The sequence below is a fragment of the Pezoporus occidentalis genome, unplaced genomic scaffold (assembly GCF_034315485.1).
Source record: "Pezoporus occidentalis ecotype Australia unplaced genomic scaffold, CSIRO_AGI_Poc_V1 ctg359, whole genome shotgun sequence".
Lineage (NCBI taxonomy): Eukaryota > Metazoa > Chordata > Aves > Psittaciformes > Psittacidae > Pezoporus > Pezoporus occidentalis.
The window spans coordinates 129177-150641 of record NW_026915581.1 but is presented as its reverse complement, the minus strand read 5'-3'; the positions used below and the strand labels follow the sequence as shown (position 1 = coordinate 150641).

At 35.4% G+C, this 21465-nt stretch overlaps 2 protein-coding genes across 4 annotated transcripts in view; one reads left to right on the top strand and one right to left on the bottom strand.

The window, feature by feature from the left end:
- The window catches only part of CENPP (centromere protein P), a 140038-nt gene that overhangs the window by 84815 nt on the left and 33758 nt on the right, over positions 1–21465 (top strand). The window lies entirely within an intron of this gene.
- Positions 1000–21272, bottom strand: ECM2 (extracellular matrix protein 2). 2 transcript variants are annotated; one of them, XM_062630673.1, is made up of 12 exons: positions 21051–21272; positions 17022–17339; positions 11812–12000; positions 10278–10760; positions 9853–9968; positions 8121–8256; positions 7439–7596; positions 5452–5591; positions 3989–4315; positions 2136–3230; positions 2010–2104; positions 1000–1942 (listed from the first exon to the last, which is right to left on the bottom strand). In XM_062630673.1, exons 2-10 carry the CDS (start codon positions 17314–17316, stop codon positions 3023–3025), a joined length of 2052 nt encoding a protein of 683 aa, XP_062486657.1. In that variant the 5' UTR covers positions 17317–17339; positions 21051–21272; the 3' UTR covers positions 1000–1942; positions 2010–2104; positions 2136–3022. The 2 variants fall into 2 exon arrangements, with proteins under 2 accessions (XP_062486657.1, XP_062486656.1); XM_062630672.1 differs by having other exon boundaries at positions 2010–3230.

The window sequence follows — 21465 nt, the reverse complement described above, 5'->3', positions numbered from 1 at the left end:
ATTTATCAAAATACAATATGTGAATACAAATTGCAGCTACAGCTGCATCTGGAAAACCATAGAAATGAGATTACTTCTGTGCGTCTGCCCAGATCTGTTTGTTAGTAGACCTATGTTCAATTCTCAGTCTAATGGCCTTCTTGAAGTATGTTTATTTCTAGTGTAAGCCTGCAAAAATTATTTGTTCACGTATTTTTTAGAGAAGAAACACTAACTGTAGGACTTTCATGTTGAGCTTTTCTTGTATATCTTTATTCTACTGGGGGCCACTGTTCCCTTATTTTTCTTGACCAGAAATGGTCAGGTCATTTCTCAGTGTCTTACTGTCACAAACTGTAAAATGCTCATCCCAGTTACTTTGTTTAGAAAATCCTTTGAGATTCACTGTTAAAAAAGTAAGGGGATTTATATATATGTATAAAAACCCATCTTGATTTCAGTGTAAGTGGTAAATTTGAAGACTGAACAGACTTAAATTGCATACATTTGACATTTGGAAATGTTATCCAAGTTTAATTGTCCATGTATTTCTTAAGTGAATAAGCATCCGTTTGTGACATACCCTTCGCCTCTTGGCTTCTTTCTCCTTCTTGGTCTTCTGCCTCTGCTACTGTTGTATTCTGATTCCAAAATGTTTTTCCTTTAGCCTCTCTGTTTCACTAGCATAACTTTAATTTAGGTTATGTTGCATTATTTAGTGCTGCTTGTAGGAACAACTTATCACAGCTTTCTTTCAGGCAAGACCAATATTAATTATTGTAAATGACCAAAGGACAAATCTTGGACAGATTACTTGCATAAAATTCACTTTTGTGATATCTTAAAAGTGGAAACATGCGTGTTGGAGTGCAAAGCATGTTAATGGTTGCAATAAATCTTTAGTCATCTGTATTTTAGTGGTGTTAACCTCATGAAATCTGAAGATTTTCTAGTGGGTCTTACAGGTCTGAATGTTTTGAAGAGAAAAGTATTCTATTTGAAAACAATTGCAACAATATGTGGCATTTTGCTTAAATTTATTATAAGAATGCATAAAATGGTGTAATACAGCAGCTTGTTTTCCCTCTCTCCTTGGATCAATCTGTGTATCTAAAATGCTTAGTAAAGTTTCTGAAAGCACTGCTCAGCAGTGTTGCAAAGTAGGTCTGAAGTTATTTAGCAATAGACTAAAATAATTAATTTTAATAATTTAGGCTTTTTAGTCTCTCAAAACAGTAGCTTGGGAGCTTAATGGTGTTTTACAAAGACAAAGGAATGTTAGCCAGAACATTAGCCAAAGTGAAACGGAAGGAAGGAATCATATGTTGAAAGTGCACAGGCAATGAAATCAAATCATGTCAACGGAGTATGTAAAAACTCAGCCTGTGGATTTCACCATTCTTTACTGACCTTAGCAAATCACTAAAGTATGACACCTGACTGTACTTTTCCAAACAAAATGCCCAAAGGAAACTTTTTACAGAAATCCGCGTATCTTAGGATTGTTTCTTACAAGGAATGCATTATATTTTGACTCACTGGAGATGAAGTACCATTGTGTCTTGCAGGCAAGAGTTTACTTGATAAGGTAGAACTTAAGATAGAACAATGTAATTTTGCTTCTACTGTGATTGTATAGCTTGAGAATGTTCATAGATGCTGTCTATAGCATGCTAAAAAAAAAAAAAAAAGGTTGGAAATCCCTGGCTGTTAAATGCTATGTGAACATGATGCTGATGCTGATTCTATGACCTGTCTGTTGGCAGTAGATTGGGATGTGTGGGAAATGTGTCGTGAAACCTGCACTTCCAGAGCAAGGGCAGTAAAATTACAGTTCAGTAGTAACGTGCATCCTTGGATGGTTTTATGGTATGCAGTTGCTTACAGCTTTTATATGCCTTTAAAAAGTCCCTGTATTAAGCCATTTTGTTCTTTGTTCTCATCCATGCTGAAGAAGAAATCACTGATTTTAGGGGGAGGGAAAGGCGGGGGGAGTGAGTGAACAAGTTGCCTGACTGGGTTTAAACCACGACAACAGCCTACCTGTAGTATTGAAGAAAACAGAATATTTTTGTATAATGACTCACAGAATAGCCCAGGAGAAAGGTGAAAGTAACTGCGTGGCCTGCCAGTCACCTGTAATCATTTCCTACGACCAGCTCACTCTTAAGAGAACAGACTGTAGAAATTGTTCTTTAAAAATACTGACTACTTCTTATCAACGTTTTGGCCACTTTATAGAATATAGCGTTAAAATCTGGAATGGAATATTAAAAATGCTTCATTTCTTTGAACTCAGACGTAAAATAATGTCTTCAGGAGACTAAACTCCTTTCCTGGGAAGCAGGGATCTGTTTGCAAGCACTATTGTATACACAAGCAGACATTCATATCAAATGCATTACTGAAACTGCTTTATCAACATTGTCGATGAAGGGGTGATCGTAAACTATCTAGATGCTTTCAAATAAGTACTAAATTAATATTTTAAAGTTTTGAGAAAGTCTAATTAATCCCCTAAGGGGGCAACCTTGTACAAATGAATGGGACCTACTGCTCTGAACATTTGGTACAAAATCCAGTACCATGTATGTTTTAAGCAATTTGATTCTTGCATTGCTGGAATGTTCCTAGCTCAAGGACTTTTATTTGTATAATTTTTAAAGCTGGTGGTACCATTTAAAATGTTTTGAACTCTGTTCAGCAAGTAAGACAGGACCAAGTGGAGGGTTTAGTTACGTCCTTCTTTTCTGAAATCTGATCTTGCAGAGGGTGTATCTGGGGCATGGTTTGACCTGTTGTGTTTAAGTAGAATTTCTATCAATAGAAATAAACATTTATGACATAAACTTGAGCTTCTATTTTTACATGTAATGTTTTTATAATTAAGCATTAAGAAATACATTACTACTTTGCTTCAGTATATAATATACTGTATCTTATTTAAGTAGTAAGAAGGGTTTAAATCCAGAAGTAAGCAGACCTGATAGTAGCAGAGAATAGAGTTCCTAGAGATACAGGTTGCAATGCAAAATTTGGGCGTTTATTTGCTCTTCTGTGGTTTAAGAACCACACTGCAGTAGGATCTTATGCATGAAAATGCATGTGGTGATAGCTGTCTTGTATTGATGTAGTTGTTTTCAAGATGAACATGTTCCAAATGTGAATCTTCAGTCTCCTCCTCTTCACTGTTGTCATGAACATCATCATCACTGAGATGAGCCTTGCAGATGCGTTCTGGAGGGACTGTCCTGTGATATTGTAGGAGGAATTATATTTTCATTATTCAAGATAGCTCGTAACTCCATAATTTATGTAGAAGATGCTGTGTATTTGGAGGCTTGAAAATGTTAACTTAATCAGTGCATCAAAATTTCTCAATAATGTAATTATTGAGGACATCTACAAATCATTCTTTTTAAAATTCTCTCCTTACATTGTATTCTCATTTATACTTGTTTATACTTATTTATACTTAGGTTCACATAGTAAAGTATTGCTACGTGTTGCTGAACGAAAACTTTCTGTACAACGCACATAAGATACTCTGTTAATCACTCCTTTGCTTTGTAAACTGCATGGAGGAACTAGAGACCACCATGAACTGCACAGCTGTGCTGGCCAAAACCTGCAGGAAGGCAACTTCCAGTGTTCAGCAGCAGCTGGTGCCTCCTTCCAATGCCTTTGCAACCAGCTTGGACTGTGGCCCAAAAGCAGAAAATGCTGGTGCTTTGCTGTGCCTATCAGATTCTAGCTGCCTGTTCAGACATGTGCCCAGGCAGTAGTACAGATTAATGTCCGGAGATAACTGGTGCTCACTATGTGTAAGTGTTTTCAAGTGCTATTAGTCTGAAATCTCACTTTTATCGTATGCAGAAATACTGCAGTAGAAAACTCAGGATTTAGCACCTCCTTCAAATTTTTTTAACAAAACTTTACTTAAAATAACAAAAAAGGTTTACTTTAAAAAAGGGTTTAGTTAAAATGTAACGAAAAGTGCGAAAATTACCTTATTTTATTATTGTTCAGTCTTAGAAAACGTAGTTTTCTCATTTCATCAATTCCAAATGGTACAGACTTCAATTCGTTGTGATCCAAAAACAACTCTCTCAGAGTGTGGTATGCTCCAAAAAATGATACTGGATCTATTCCATCATCAGTAAGTTTGTTAAAGGACAGGTAGAGATACTCCAGCCCTGGCTTCATGTGACCAAAGACATATCCTGGAATTCTTTCAATCTGATTTCCTACAAGTATCAGATGTAGTAAAGATTTTGGCAGATAGGAGGGAACATGATATAACTTGTTATAAGACAGATCAATTGATTCCAAGTTCCTGCATTAAAGGTGGGGGGAAGAAAGAGGATTAAAACATTATAGCATACTGCATCATATAGCATACTGCATCATTAATGCTACATTACAAAATTTGCTTGACATGATACCAGGAAACTAAATTTCAAAAGGAAATTTGTTTCTGTGAACGGAACAGAATGCATGTTCTGGAACATGGTGGAGTACAATTACTCTGGGAATAAAAAAGAATTGAAGTCATTAATTATCAATGAAGCACAATGATTCTGTTGATGGGAAGAAATCTACAGTAATGAGTATAGAGAGAAGGCTGAACAGAGAAACAAACCTCAAGGGGCTAATTTGTGGTTTATAAGCATTGATTAATTACAATAAGGAGTGACACTGGAAAAGTGCAGAATAAGAGGGGAACTTAGTGGTTATGACATGGATTTTAAACTTGTTCTAAAGCCCATTTGAAATTGTTTTGTGAATGGCTCCTTTAGAATCCTTCCAGTATGCTTCACTTCCAGAGATGAGGGAAGCTGTTAGGAGCAGTGTAGTTGTTTGCAGATTAAGCGTTTTAGAAATCCAGAAATCAATTGATAGGACTACAGCAGGCTATGGAAAGATACCCTACATAGCTTGGCAAAGAATTTATCAGAAGAACCAAAAGCAGTACCACTTTTTGCTGCTTTCACTCTTGTTGTTTGCTCTGCTTACATTCTACTCTTACAGAGTGTGGCTGCACAGTCTTCCTTTCATCTTACTTTGATTTTCAATCTAATGGGAAATAAGGCTAGGAAAAATTAAACTATTTTAAAGTTATCTGTGAGATAATTATATATTAATGCCAAGTTATTGTGATATTATATGGAATGTTATTGATAATTTATATCAATTTTTTGATTGGATAGTCAGAAAAATATTTATACTCTTATGTTACTACGGTACAGATTTGAGGCATAAAGTGTTTTTGTTTGAAAACCAACTGAATACCTCCTAGATTATACAATTTAAGAAAAGGAAATTAAAGCAAGTTAGCTAAGGAAAACAAGCAAATAAAAAGATAATTACAATTTCAAATTAAAAGTAATGAAGTGGAAGTATTTATTTTGTTATCTGACTCACTAATAACAGAGGAAAAAGAAAATGATAGTGTAAATGATTTGTACTTACTCTTGGTTTATCCAAGCCAAAGGTGCTATTCTGTGCTCTTCTAATTTGTTGTGCTTTAGCACAATGACATTTATGTTTCTTGTATGGTTAAAGCAAATTTCTGACACTTCTTCAATTTGATTATTTTCAAGGTATAGCTCCTGTAAGTGCATTTGGAAAGAAAATTTATGAAAGCAAAATAAGCTGTTCTTGCCATTGCAAATTCAGGATGCATCTTTTACATGTCCTCCATACTGCCAGATACATCTGAGAATTTCTGAATCAGTTTGTAGCTGAAGTGTGACTTTCAGGAACACTATTTTTCAAAGCAATCGTTTTGTTTTCTCACTTGCTTTGAAAGAGCAAATAGAAAAAGAGCTGCATCTTTTGTCTTGCCTGAAGTTGTGTAGTGTAAGAGTATATAATGTGAGTGGTGAGAGTGACAAGATGTTAATATTTTTTGTCTTGGAAAGTTATTAGTGAGAAAAATGTAAAGAGTCTTGCTTTCTTCATATTTTTGCTAGGCACTTGTGAGCTTTGAAACTTTCAAATCTGTAGAAATATGAATGTTAATGTTTTACAGAACTTAATGTTGTGAGTCTGCAATGTATGAAAGTACAATCTATGTATTATTAAAAATATTGTTTTTAATCTCTGTGGTATGCAGAGATTAAATTCCTGATAATCCCTTGTAATGTAGGATAAATATGAAGTGAAATAAAACTGGCTAGAATATATGTAGGACTTGAAATAGAATTTAGGGTCTGTAGATGAAGACTTTGGGAAAAGAGGAAAGCAACTTCATAGCCTGAAAACCATTGTGAATTTATTGAGTGTTGGTTTAAAATTAAATGTTCCCAAAGCCTATGACATGCACAAAAACTTGCCAGGTGTTCACTGTTTCATCAAGGAGGGATGAAGGGAGCAAAAAACAACTGTTATGTGTGAGTGAATAGGTAGTGGAGAGCATTAGGCTGAAGTAAAGTTGCAGGCAGTAGTTGCAAAAGAAGCTAAAGTTATAGAAAAGATGCTGTTGGGTTTTTTTCCCCTCCTCTCATTTCAGTTTATGAAAGATCCGAAGGATAAAAGGAAATAAATACAAGGACGCTGAAATGAGAAAGAGGAAAGGGAAAGATAGAATCAAGACAGATAGTGAAATTAATAGGTAGCAAGATTTATCTTTTGAAGTAAAGACTGAGGTAAGCTGAGAATGAAACTGAAGAGAGATTTAAAGGGAGGAAGAAAATACCTTCCAGAAAACTTCCCTAAAAAAAACCACAAACCACTGCAACAAATCACATTCAAATTCTGGGCAGACGAATGGGATGGCAAATGAATAAAAGAAGAAATTTTTTTATTAAAAATCAAGGAATAAGGAATCTGTCCAGGAAGAAAAATAAACCTCCTGTTCAAACACCAGCCCCTACCCCAAATGAGGTGAAATTCAGCAAAGGCTTGGAAAACAAGGGAAATTGAGACTTAGGCCAGCCAAAAAAGGCAGAGAATGGTTAGATTCAGGCATCTTTCTTTCAGACTAGACAATCTTGATTCCTTTAGTCTTTCCTTATAAAACAGGTTTTCTATATCTTTCACTATTCTTGTTGCTGTCTTGTGAACTTTGTGTGGTGACTCAAAGTTCATAATGGTTTTGCACTGAGATGTGATCTGTATTAGGAGTGTTAAGTGAAGGATGTGTAATGGAACAGACAAAGTTGCAGGCTACACAGTTTTGTGACACAGTACTAGAGAAATTCAAACTTTAAAGATACCTATTGGGATGGAGTTGGTATATAAGTAATTTTCTAAGAGTAATTATTTAGGAATAAAATTGTAACTGTATCTAGAAAAAAATTTATAAAAATTAAATTTATCTCTACCTGATGATTTTAAGGTGGGGTAAGTAAGAGAGAGAGGAAAGATGAAGATGGAACAATGAAGTTTTCTTGTTTTGATGGTTGGGTTTTGTTTGGTTGGTTTGGTTTTTTTGGTTGGCTGGTTTTGTTCTTACCTCAAGAGTCGTGGGAAGACCTTGTGGGATAATTCTGAATTCATTTCTTCCTAGTCGCAAGTAAGAGAGACTTTTCAAAGGAGAAAAGGCCAAAGGACTGACGTTTGCTTCACTAAGTTTATTTCCTTCCAATTCCAGGGTGATCAAGTTCTTTAAATCTAGGGAGAAAAAGGTCAGATATCTGATAGTTACTGCCATCTCATACCTTGTTAAAATACATGTTTTAAATTTAATAGTCTTAAACATTACTCAGATCAGTTCACACCAATGAAGAAATATAGTGAAAGGGTTTTCCTTTATTATCTCATAATCATGGGATTATACTGGTTATTAGCTTGTAGAACTTTACAGAATGACTAGAGCTTTATAGCTTCCTGACCACTTAGAATGGAAAAGAAAGCAGCTGTAAGACTGTAGGTATGTGCAACATATCCATCTCTACTTAGTAACCTTAAACAGAAGCTTCCTTTGGAGAGCAGCAGTTGCATAAGAAGGGAAAATGTAATTTTAAAAAAAACTTAGTCATCCAAATCCTTCAGCTTTTGTTGCTTTTGGAAAACACGGCACTTAAAAGCTAGCAATTATTTTTCTGGTTATAAAAAAACATTCATTTGGTTGAATCTTCCGCTTTTCAAATTTATTTTAATATATTTCATATGATTTATATTAAATTTCTAAATACCTTTTAAACCGTCCTCATCAATGGCATGAAGGTGGTTGTCATTTATTTTTATTTCCTCCAAAGTTGATGGCAATTCAGATGGAATATGTACCAGCATATTTCCATCCAAATACAAACGTTTTAGCTTTTTCAGGATCTTAATCATAGGGAAGAAGAAGATTTCTTAGATTATCAAGGTGCAAAGTGTATGGTTAAACATACAATGTAATCATAGTTCATATTTTCTTAAACACATGCTTTCGAAGATTTGCAGCAGCAGTGCACTAATATCCAGTGTTTTGAATAAAAATGTTTTTTCTTCAGTCTACTTAATTGAGGGCTTTATGCTCAATATTAACAAAAGGGGCCAGTTAATGTAACGTGACTGAAAGAGCATCAACTTTCCACATGGCCATCCTGCAGCTATCTATTCCTGTTTGTACTGCTACCATCTTTCAGTCATGTAGGTATTACCTCACTGTGCCACTGCAGTATTTAGGAGTTCGAAGTCCATGCATTTGTAGGTAATGTGTTTGTACTCTTCATTCATGAGTAAATTGATGGTTTTCTGTAGGTCAGAAAATTTATTTAGGCATAACAGCAACTTTTTCAGTGGCGTAAGATTTTTATTACTTCAGCCAAGTTAAAGTACTGGCATGAATTATTGTAGCTTAAATAAATGCACATCAGTAATTGTGCAGTAGTGAGCATTTCTCAAGAAGGTGGAGTTGTTTTAGCAGTGGATCTGCTGAAGCCTGCTTTCTTCCAGTTTTGCCTTAACTGCCTGCTGTGATGTAAGCCTCACTAAAATTTATTTCACAACTGGGACACCTTCCTGGTCTGTCTTTTCCGTCCACTTTGTGGAGTTGTTGGAGCTGAAATCCCTTGAAATCGGCCAAAGCTGTTCATTTTATGTGGAGGGAGGTGGCATGCAGTCTCCTACAAGACTGATTGCATATGGCAGGAAACAGGTAAAACACACTGTGGTAATTCCATTTGTTATTTGTATGCTTTTTGTTTCATCTTGCCTGAAAAAGCAACGCCTTGGTGCCTTAACTGCCACACTACTACCTGTACATACTTGCTTGCACGAGAAATTACTATGAGACTGTTCTGTCTTCAAATAAGGAATATGTAGATGCACTTGGAACAGCCTGTTACCATGTACGTTCCCAGTGCAGGAAAAACACTGAATGTAGAAAGATTCTTGGACTATTTTACAAGAAAGCTGTTCTAGTAAGCAGCAGTGCTTGGAAGTTTCTCATTAAAGATAGTGAGCAATAAGCATATAGCTGATTACATGAACTACTGTTCAGTGGATTTTTATAGCAAGACCTACCACAGGCAAATCTTTTGGGGAATCCAAGAGCATAATAAGCTTTACAGAGCTAATGTAATGAGAAAGATGATACTCAGGCTCAACACTGGTAAATCTATGTGTCCCAGGTAGTGTTAACGGAATGTGAGCCCTTCAATTCTGAAATCTCTCAACTGCAGCTGATAAAATGTCAGAAAAATGTCTCACTCTCATTGTTTAACATATAATACTTGATGAATGTCATTCAAAAATGTTTAGCTATTCTTTATACGACAAAAGATTTCTTGAAAAAGCCAGGCTTAACTGTACTGTAGTTATATGATGGTTACTCATACCAGGGGAAACTGTTTTGGATCCATAGACTGAAAAGCAGGAAAAAACTTCCCTTTAAGCGATAATTAGTCATAGGACAGTAGAAAAGTTAGGCTTTCTTACTTTGAATGCTCGTGGACCTATGCCGGGAGAGGTAATATTGTTTTTACCGAGATCAATCCATTCCAAATTAGGTATCCCGTTGAATGCTTCATCTGAGATAGTAGTGATACTATTTCCTAGGATAGAATTCAAGAAAATAGTTTGATTTATGAATTACAGCGTGCATCTGAGTTGTGTCATACTGTACATCAAAAATATATTACAAAAGTAGTTGTATTGTGTACAATAATTGTGTGTTCATATTAGGATTTAAACTCTAGTAAGCAAATCTAACTTTTATTGCTTTAGAGGCTTAGAAATTAGAATTCACTCTAATACATGTCGATGATAAGGAGCAACAAAGTACTAATACTGCTGTTGACTGCATTTGAGAATGGATAATGTTAATTCATAGAAAAATCATGCAAAGTAAAGCTTTTATCTACCTGTAAGGTCTAGACTTGTTAGATCTGGATCTGAGATCGGTGGTATTTGTTTAAGTTTGGCATTAATACAGCTTACTGTGGTGTCTGAGGTTGAACATCCAGATGGCAAAGGAGGAGCTTCTATGGGTGGAACCGGAATTGGGAAATGAGATGGCATTCTGAAGGTACCATCATCTTCATCACTTTCATCTTGTATGTCTTCTTTTGCATCTCCCTTTCTTCTGATAGGCTTCTTTTCTCTGTGATAGGCTCTATACTTCTGACGATTTTTTTTGCCTTTCCGTCTTCTTTTCTTTCCATCCTTTTTATGACCCTCTTTCTCTTCAACCTCTATCACTTCTGTTCTCAGCAGTTCATCTTTTTCAGTTTGAGTATGTGCTGATGATGATACACTGGTGTTGTCAAGGTTATTGGGTTCTGGAGAATCACCAGAAAACTCACTTATGTCATCCAGTGAAATAATACTTGAATCCAAAGAGGAGGCTAACCAGAGGCCATGAGGGGCGGAAAAAAAAATAGTTGTCTGATAAGAGGATATGAAACTAAAGTTTCAGTAAACATATGGTAGCTATAGAAGAATAGTATTCCCCTTAGAATATTACTTGAAAGAATAAAACCACTGTCTTATATTGCTACTTTGACTCAGAAATGTTTGAGCTGACCATACAGAACAGTTTGTAGATAGGCGTGATTCATTGCAACTCCAGAAACAAAAGGGAACGCATAAAAGGAATTTGTTTCAGTCAACACGATTTCTAGTTCTAGATTTAATTTCTATGTCTCTACTCAGTGTATTTCTTTGTGTCACATGTGCACACATGCACTTAAGGCTAAATAATATTTTCATGGTGAGAGGTGATTAAGTTCAGTACTTTGCAGGCTTAGGGTACTGGGAGAGGGGGAGGGAAATCACATTTCACTTTCATTTCCTCATTTCCTTTTTAAAGATAATGATTTTGTTTAAATTTTTACCAATAAGTAGAATTGCAGTTCTGTTGTTCCTCTTGAGAGTTGACTTCCTTCTCATGATTTATATCAAATAACTGCATGGTTTTTATGCTCCTAACAAGAGCATACAAGTCTGTAAACTGTATGATGTTTATTATGCATGTCTAATACATTAAAAGTGGCTAGTAGCTATTGATTGATCCATTGTAAATGGAAGCGCAATATAAAATGTAACCAGATGTTTTTTCTTTGTACATTTACAAAAATTTGTAAAGGTAGGAGGGAAGAAGCAGAAAGGGGCAAATAAAAAAATAGAATTGTGGTTATTTCTACTGTTGCATACTTAACGTCTTCATTTCTTTAAATATTACATCAAGCTCATCTAACATGCAGTGTACTCTAAGAAGCTAAATTCAGCTTGAGTAGAAATTACAAAGACCTGCTCTTACTATGTAATTCGGGACCTATTTTCTCTATAAAAGGGTAATATGTACTTTGTAATCCTTGTTATCATTAAACGTAACATTTGTGTTAGGTTTTGCATGAGATAGTTTTAAAATAGTAAAAATATTATGGTGTACTATACCAGTATCAGAACAAACTGGGCAGCATTCTCCTGCAGGTATAATTGTTTTGGGACATCTCAAAGGAGGGCACATGGTGGTATCACATATCACTTCTCCTTTTGAACAGAGGCAGGTAATGCAGGGCTTGGGAGACCAGACGGCTTTATCATACATAATCATTCCGTTAGCTGTGCAGTGCCCTGTCTTTCCTAAGAAAAGAAAATAGAAAATTGGAGTTAAATAGCTTAAACTGAAATGAAACCAACAGTGATCATTTAAAACATTGGAAAGAAGCACTACTATTTTGTTCTTATTTTCAAAATATGTAAAATACACCCTATTCTAATGATCTTATCCTTATTCCTTCTTTTTCATAACTGCATTTTCTTGTGCTTTGTAGTAGTCTCCAATCCCTACTTGGTTCTTGGCTGCTCAAGCTATGGAGGCAAAGGGAGAGGCACACAAATAACATGTATATTACCTGCTACAGCTCCACAGTGAAAACTGTGTGCAGGTTCTCTGTCTCTCTAATCCTCTGCTCCCTCTTCCTAGCCATCTGATGAGGACCCTTACAAGCTTTGTCTTCTGGAAAAACTCTTGAATTATTAAACTTGAGAGATACTCCTGAAATGGAAAGATTAAGCCTAGATGGTGATTTTCTGAGGGTGTTTTGTATGATAGTTCTTCTTTCCTCTCCATCCTTAGAAATGGATCTCAATGAAAGATGCGCAGAGATACAGCTGAGAAAGAAGAAAAAGTTTGCTTCATCAAAAGAGAGTTAAAATATGTCATGCAGAACTTCAGAATGTTTTTGTCCAGACCCCCTTCTCTTTCTTTCTTGTGCACTAGATGTTTTTTCTAATATACTGCACATTAAATGAGAAAGTTTTGTTAGGGCTCTGTGAAACCAGGAAGGTAACAATATTCATTTTTGTAGTGACCGTTCATAGGCTTAATGGAAATAAAGTCCATCCTGTAATGACTTGTAAGGTCGCAAACCTCTTCCCTGTAACTTGCTTTATCTGAAATAACCCTCTTTGCTCAGAAAGCAGCAAGGCTGAACAACTTGTGCTAGTAAATACTTCATCTCCAAAGTTTCTGGACATGAATCTACGAAAAATTGAGATTTCCTATGGTACCAGTCAAAATTTTCAGAAAGAAATATCGACAAGATGTATTCTTTAAGCTATACTCAGATATTCAATAGGGAAGTTGTTTGGAGAGTGTAAAGACTTTGGAAGGAAACTCTTCCAAATCTTCCTTTCCTTCTAGTGATGGAGTCTACCTAAGAAGAAGTTTCCCTGGGCAGCTCTCATCCAGACTCCAGGATAAACGTTGCACTTTAGCATTATGCTTTTTGGTTTGTTTTTGTGTTGTTTTTTTTTTTTTGGGGGGGGGGGTGGTGTTTTGGATGTAGTTTTTGTTGCTTCTTTTTGTTTGGTTGGTTTTTTTTGTCTTTTGAGAGAAGGAAAGCCAAAGTTGAAATTCTTCATCCCATTTAAATCCTTTCCTATTTTTGAGCATACCTCTGAATCTGATGAGATTCTCCTTTCCTTTTTTCTTTTTCTAATAAATGCATTGGTGAAGTGCTTGTTTCAAGCTGAAATCCCATTACTATGTTACTTCGTACTGTCCTGAATAGAAATAAAAATAGGTCCTCTTTTCCTATTTTGCTTGACTTCCTCCTTCCAATGAAGATTTAATACAGTGGGAAACTCTCATCTAAACTAAATTTATGTGCAAGCAACTTTCATTTGCAATAAGCTGTCTTTGGAGGGATTGTTTGCGGGGTTTGCTTTCTCACACTCCAACCTGTTCCATGCTTGGTTATTCAGTTTTTAGAACAGAATTCAGGATAGTCTCTAAATATCCTGACAAGATTCTTGTAAATATTTGGTTTGAAATGTCTCTGGAGTTAATATTTCACTCAAAATCAGGTATATTTCAGTATTTCAAGGCAGTCCTCCTCTCAGCTTCTTAGCAATGGTGGTCCTTTACCCTTCTGTTTAAAGACCATTGGATGTAAGCCTGTTTTCTAGAATAAAAATTAATTATAAAAATCATCCTGCTGGATGCTGCTCTGCAGTCCTTATTTGTTACTCTGAGGATGGAAAGAGGGAGAAATTATCTATTAACAGTTGCATTTTGATTTTTTCAAAGCCCCAGGATATGTATGCATCATTTCAGCTGCATAAAGCTGTGCTCTAATCAACTCAAGCCATGTTAACTGAAGGGGGAGAGATGAGTTAGGCCAGGCCAAATGTTAGTTGGCTGGAAGTCCCTTGTCATTCTACCCAGGTATCTGTAATCCAGCTGTTTGCTGGATCCTGACTTCTGTTTTTTATATGCTTGCCAGGAAACCACAATATTTCTTTTAAATAATCTCCAAAGGAAACACAAAAAGAACACTACAGTTTCTCATGTTGAACAACAAAATGTCAGCTGTTCCAGGGGAACATATCTGGCTCAAGATGGAAATTCTTCTGTGTTTCCTTAAATTCTTTATTTTGTTTTAGCTGCTAGACTGTATCTGAAGTTGGGGCAAATCTTGGCTGAATAATCATAAAAATATGGGTTATCAGGTCTTGGCCTCTGCAGACATCTTTTAACAAATCAGCTTGTTTTGTGGGTACATGAGATTCATTTAAAAAAACACAACAAATGTGTGTGCTCAAAGGCAAAGAGGTACCTTTCTATTGCATTGCAATAAAACCCTTGTGAGACAGAGTAGAGGCTTCATGGAGGTGCTCCTTGAAGCTTTTATCCACTGAATAACTTCAGTTGTATTATGAGCAGGGAGAAGTGAGGATTAAAAGATATTAGAAATAGTGCAGCAGTGCGCATCGTATTCTGCAATGCTTAGTGGGCAGATTGTAGACCAAAGGACAAAGTGCTGCAAATTACGTGCTGTTGTGATGAACTCTTTGTTTTAATTTAAATGGTTCACATGATTTTTATATGGAGGAAGGAGATAGGTCTTGTTACTGTTAAACCTCTATTTAACTGTTACTTTTCGTCCTGCATATGATATCTGTAAATTGTGTTTTAGGCTACTAAGAGCAAAATAAGTAGCTAGGAGAATGAAAATTAAGGTTTAGATTGCATTTTCTTCTGTAGTAAAGCAGGATTAATAATAGTGTTCTATTATTTAATAGGCTCCATTTTTTCCAAATCTGACATTAACTTGAAAATATTTTAAACTTCAAAAGCTAGACTGAAAAATACCTTGTGGTTGAGGTCCTTGGCAGATGAGCACAGGACTTTTAACCTTTGGAAATATGGTGTAAATTCAGCATCAAGTTCCAAATAAAATGAGTTCAGCGGTTTTAGCTCAGCTTTTGGATGCAAGTCCAGATAGAAAAAAACAAATGGGGCAGGGAGGAGGGAAGAACCATGCATAATTTCAGCATGACTGATGGTCTCTGACAGAGAGACTGGAATATCTTACACGAAGTGTGTGCTATTTATGTGGTATTTTCCTCTGCTTAATTTAAAAAATATTTTTAAATTAAAGGTTTGACATTAGTAGTATGTATTACAAGAGTAATATTATAGTACACACTAGAAATGTTATTTATGTAGAGTTTTGCTGGTTTTCCCTGGTTAAAAACCCTTCCTTAAAAATATGTTACTTTAAATGGTTCAGCCTTTCTGAAAGCAAGGACTCACAACAATTAGTAATTATTAAGAAAATGTGACTCAAATATGTTTTGCCATCTAAATTGAGACCTATTAACCTAGTGGTCATGTCTTTCATATATGACATACTATAAGGCTTAACGCTTATGAAAATAGATTATTTTATGTAGAACAGTAATAATCAGGGTTTGGTGGGGGTTTTTTTGTTTTGTTTTGGGTTGGGTTTTTTGTTTGTTTTGGTTTTTTTTAATCCTTGTAAGATTGCATATGATGACTTTACTCTGTGTGATGTGATCTCTTGGTGCTGGAATGGAAGTGTCTAGTCTTTCTTAGCTATAGACATGATCTTGTATAGGTTCTTCAGAAAACCCTAGTGTCTTTTCTTCAACCTTTGAACCTCTTTTCCTGAAAAGGTATGAAGTGTTACAGCATTTCAGTAATTTTCAGTTGGTTGACAGGTTTCAAAACTGAAAAATGCTGATAGTAGTATTCAGAAGTTCTGACCTTCAGAATGAATGGATGATTATTAGACTCTTGTGAATCTTAGTTTTCTGGTTTGTGAGTCATAATTTTCCATTTGTGATGTTGAACATAGAATCACAAGCATCCTAGAGCAAGAGTTATGTCTTCCTTTATTGCACTAAGGACCAAAGAGATGCTTAACAGCTCTCAGTCCTCGATGCCTGTCTCTAGTCTTCTATTCTTTGAGGTTACTGAAGAGAAGCCTGTTAAAATTACCAAGGCAGGTTTCAATAAAGATCAATGAAATCATGCTTTTTGTTTGTTTGTTCCTTCAGACATCAAATACTCTTCCCTACCTCTCCTTCAAATACCATAAAATACATATTGGTGCAGCAATATAGAAACCTGTAGATCACATGAAAGGCAAGTTTTATATAAATCATGCTATTGAACTTCTTTTAAATAAACCTGGGTTCTTGATGGAGCGTAAGAGTGATCTTGTGTTGAATGAGTGGGCTTTTTCTCTCTTAGCTTAGTTTTCCATCAAAAGGGTTTGATTTGTAATGTAAGTTTCATATTGCAACTATTACTGTGTATTATTAATTTATTTACAAAATATAATTATTTCTGAAATATTGCATGTAGCTGTAGTTTGAATGCTGCTTTTCAAATATACAACTCAAAACAAACAAAAAGAACTTAAGTCTATTTTAAGTAACACTGGTGTTACTGGTGTTAGAGCCTCAGTGACATGTTAACTGACTTAGGAGATGTATTGAGCAAGAAATTCTTCAAAATGGCCTTCAAATGTGCTATAGATTTGTAATTATGAGAATATTCCAAGAACATTTTTATTAGTTAAGATGAAATGAGAATGCCGAAAACTTGCAGAATGGTAAGCTGGCAAAGCAGGGTTCCCTGTAGGACTTAGCCACAGATAATTAATAGCTTCATATGCTAACCCCATCATTATTATAGAAGGCAACAAAATTAGATTAGCAAAAAGGTAAGTTTCCTTTCAGTATGTGTTGCAAGTAGAGCTAGAATAAAGCTTTCATGAGTTAAGTTTCATTTGAAATCAAGAGAAAAACCTGCCTATTCTGAAGTAGTAGAGGGGCTTTATTCTTACCTGGCAAGACACTGTAACTAGGTTCATGTCCACCCAAACCTATGAGAGAGTCAAATACTCCCATAACACCATCATCAATGTTAATGAGAGGTATGCTGGGCACTACAGCAACCGGATCTGGAAACTTCATCCTTGCCTGTCTCGGGGCCTTGTGCTCAGCGGAGGAGCTCCTTCGCAGTCCTCTGTGGTGCATTCTTCTCCTTTGCCTCCTGAGAAGTGCACTAGTTTCATTTTGAGAAAAGTCAATGCACAGAGACACAAGCAGGAAATAATAGACTAGTGATGTAGCCTGCATGTTTTTGTGTGTCTCAAAGTATTCTGGAATGGGGGGAAAAAAAAAGGAAGAAAATTAAATATTGGAGAGCTTTTAATAATTATGTCAGTCATATCATAGAATCACAAAATGGTTTGAGTTAGAAGGGATTTTAAAGCTTATCCAGTTCCAGCCCCCTGCAATTGGCAGGGACACCTCACACTAGGTCAGGTTGCTCCAAGCCCCGTCCAGCCTGGTCTTGAGCACTGCCAGGGATGGGGCAGCCACAGCTTCTCTGGGCACCCTGTGCCAGCGCCTCAGCACCCTCACAGGGAAGAATATAGTGCACTTTTCAAAAGCAGGTGGACCAATACATGGTAGGTCAATATAACCAAGCTCCCTGTTGGAAAGAAATTGCCCTTGTTGAGAGTTCAGGTAAGCAATTTTAGTTGGTTTGTTTAGTTGAGTGTTCAGTTCAGTGCCCTTGTAGACAACAGCCAAATTCAGATAGAGGCCAGCTTTGTACTTGGGGTTGCATTTCAAGAGGTAATTTAGATTTGCAGTTCAGTAGTTGTTACTGCTTCCAGCAAGGGTGTTCTTAAAAGCTGCAAAGAGTTTCTTCGCTTTTTTGATTGCTGATATTTCCAGCAGTTTGTTGTAACTTCTGAACATGGGAATGGCAAAGTAACAGAAAAATGCGCAATGCATTTCTGATATGCTGCCCCAAATGCTTTTGGCATGTCATTTCTGTGCAAGGTATTTTTCACCAGAGATGAAATGAGATTGAGATGTTGCTTTTGCTTCCATTTCTAGCTGTCCTCCTCTTTAATAGATTTCTTTTTTTTTTTTTTTTTTTTTGGTTCTGCAGTATAGGAGACCTTTTGGAAGTTTGACCATAATAGTACAATCTGCGACATCCCACGTTTGATTTCCTAGCGGAAATCTTTATTAAGAATAGGTATTCTAAAAAGGTTGATCTATAATGGGTTGTGTTCTGCATTTACGTTCTAAGACATTCATAATTCAAGTTTATATGGAATCTTCCTAATAGTTCTACAGAAAAATTAGGTTGATTGTCACCAATAGGTGGCATTCCAAAACAGAGCAGTCAAGATTCAGGAGTATGCATAGAAAACATATCCAGCAGTGGCTATAGCTGAGTGGAAATAAGGTTTTGCATGTCTGAAGTTTTTAATGATTTGTCATAGATCTGTTGGCAGAATTTTTTCTAAAAGGAAATGCTCTTGTCCTGTGGCCTGTTTTAAGTGAGACAGCGAAGATACTAGTATTCTTGTGATGTTGAGAATTAGTGAGGAGCTTGGGACTTGGAGCACTTAGGCTTTGTGTCCAAGACAAGGTTTAGGGTATATCCATGGTATTTCTCTAAGGAAGTATTGAGGAGATTAAAAAAATGCTTTTTCTTAATGTTCATCAGTCCGATTTTATATGTAGGCATTCACTTTGGAGTTAGTCTTAATATAGTTACTTACATTGTCTAAGTACAGGAAAGAATTAATTGAGGAACTTGAACTGGTTTTCCCTGAACCAGATTTTGTTTAAAACTTTTTGCATCTTGATATTTTCTGATTTATGTAGTAGGTCAAGTTTTTGGCCCAAGCTGCCTAAATTTTCTTTAACATAAGGTATGTGTTTGCGTCTTCATGCTTTCCACAGCATAATTCTTGGTTTTGTTTTGGTTTGGTTTTTTTATTCTCATGTTTTAAAATGGGAGTTGGCAGTAATAAGCTTAAAACAGTATGGTTTTATTTCTTTCTAATATTGTAAGGTTTGTGCTCAACTATTTTAATTTTAAAATAGTACAGCAAGTATATTAATTTGTAGAATTTTGTTAAGCTAAGCTGATGGTTTGATTTCCATATAAAGGCAATTTGAGCTGCAAGTGGCTCAGAAATCCGCATGACGTCTCATGTAGTAGCAGGGTTCTTAAATTAATCCATATTTTAGTTTACTGCTTTCCACCCATCGGAAATCAGTTATTCCAAAGTGCTGTATAGACTTCAGACTGCCCATACATTTATTTACAGAAATTACTGTCAGTTAATATATCAGATAGATGCCAAAGCTTTTACTCTGCATTCATGATGTATGTCCTTTTTCAGAAAGTACTCATTTCTTAGTACCTCAGCTCGAAGGACCAATGACCTAATGTTTTTGGTTTCTAACTTACTTGCGTGGTAATAACTGGCTATAAAATTACACAGTGCACTTCTGTTCTGCAAGTTTGAATTAAACACAGAGAGAGCCCTTAGGGAAAACTGAATATACAAAGAAAAGCTCATTCTGTTGAGCTAGTGACATCTTATTATGGTCACATTTTTATAGTATACTTTATAATAACACCATAGCTATGCAGTTACAATGCTACTACATTATATTGGGGCTTTTCTAACATTTAACCATTTCTTCCTGTGACCATGGCATGATATAACATATAATATGTATAGTAATGTATAATGGCATGACTGAAATACTTTTCTATTCTCTATGTATTTTTAAAAGTCAGGAATAACATAATGTAATTTACAGTAAATGCAATATATTATGTTTACTGTACAAACAATGTCTCAGGATTTTGCTGTTAACTTCAGTATAGAGTAAAACTACAGTAAATCAAATTATTTTTAAAGTGAAACTTGCTTTCATAAAATACTTTATAATTACAAATAAAAAAGAAAAGACAACAGACATCTCCCCAATAATATCTCTTCATAAACTAATCCCGTTCATATATGTGAGTTTATATGCTATATTTTCACACCAAGTTAACTCTTCAGTACTGAAAGCTTAATAGTGCTGCTTTGAACCAAATGCTGTTCTTTGTATGCAAAATTCTGAGCTATGCTTTTAAGTTTCTTTCCTTGCCTTGTTTAATAAGTGCTGTCTCACATTTTAAGGGACAAATCATGAAAGTTGTGCAAGAAAAAGGCCTTAAATGCACTGAGCCTTTAATGCCCAGGACTGGTGTCCTCAGCTTATCTATTAGGAAGTTATAATTAGTATAGTGCCAGACAACTTTTAATTTGGGGGAAATTCAACCTATTCAACATATACAACTTTTGTAACAAATAATTACGTATAAAAATAAATTATTGATAGTTCATATAATTAAATATTATATCTTCGTACTGCCAGATACCCTCAACATGGCTTCATTACTATACCTTTTTTAATTTTACCCATAAATGTGTAAATCATGCATGGAATGTGAAAGCATCAGTATTACCTTTACTTTTATCATGTAATGTGTTCAGTAGTTTGTAGCTTTCAAAATGTTTATCTTCAGTATCTGCCATTTTGTTATTATGTTTATGGAAATAGTTAATTTTTCAAGTAGTGACCCTTTAGGAAAACCAGAGTATCAGAATTTATTCAATAATCTATCTTTATGCAGTCTAAATTCAAACATGTTTCTAAGATGTCAGGGTTATTTGTCATGATACACAAGGGGTTAAAGTGATTTACCAAGATTTTTCACATACTTTTCTTTCAATTTATTGCATAGAAATCAGTTACATTTAGCCATACCGGCAAAACTAATTGCACTTTCAGTTAGTTAAAGCTTGAAGTGCATGGCAAACATTCATACCAAACAAAAAGCAGCTCAACTGGTATTGCGTATTTTATCTAGAAAAGCATTTCTGTTCAGTATTGCTAAATATAGCCAATATTATTTCATACATATTTGCAAAGTTAACATAGTTTAAGCCATTCAACACCATGCTTTAAGCGGTAATTTAAAATTTAAAACATTTTACCTTGTAATCTAACCTAACAGCAGATTCTGCTTGGTGTCATTTAGTCTCCAGCTGCAAATGAAACAAAATCACAGTGATATCTTTAAAATAAACAGAGAAACAGTAGGGTTTGTTGAAACATGTTAGCTGATTCCTTAGTTAAGTCTGAAATAGCTTCTTTCCCTGGGGACAAAGCGCTGTTCTGTTCTGTGTGCAGAGCATCAGCTAATACTGTTACTTTGAAAACTAAAAAGCTCACTTAAGGAAAATGAAAAGCAGCACAATATGTTCGGTCTGTAGGCTGACAGGGCACAGCTGGAAATTCCCCTTCAGTTACATAAAGAACAGGAAAATGGAGAGTTTTCAAAAGACACAAAACCTGTGTATTTTATTCCATTATGGTTTATGTATTTAGAAATTTAGTTTCCAGGTAGCA

Excerpts from the sequence above, each read along its gene's own strand:
- ECM2 (XM_062630672.1), bottom strand. The coding sequence starts at position 17,316 with ATGCAGGCTACATCACTAGTCTATTATTTCCTGCTTGTGTCTCTGTGC. Across the intron at positions 7,597-8,120 it reads TGATGAGGACGGTTTAAAAG|ATTTAAAGAACTTGATCACC; the intron begins GTATTTAGAAAT and ends TTTTCTCCCTAG. Across the intron at positions 3,231-3,988 it reads CTGAACAATAATAAAATAAG|GACAGTCCCTCCAGAACGCA; the intron begins GTAATTTTCGCA and ends ACAATATCACAG.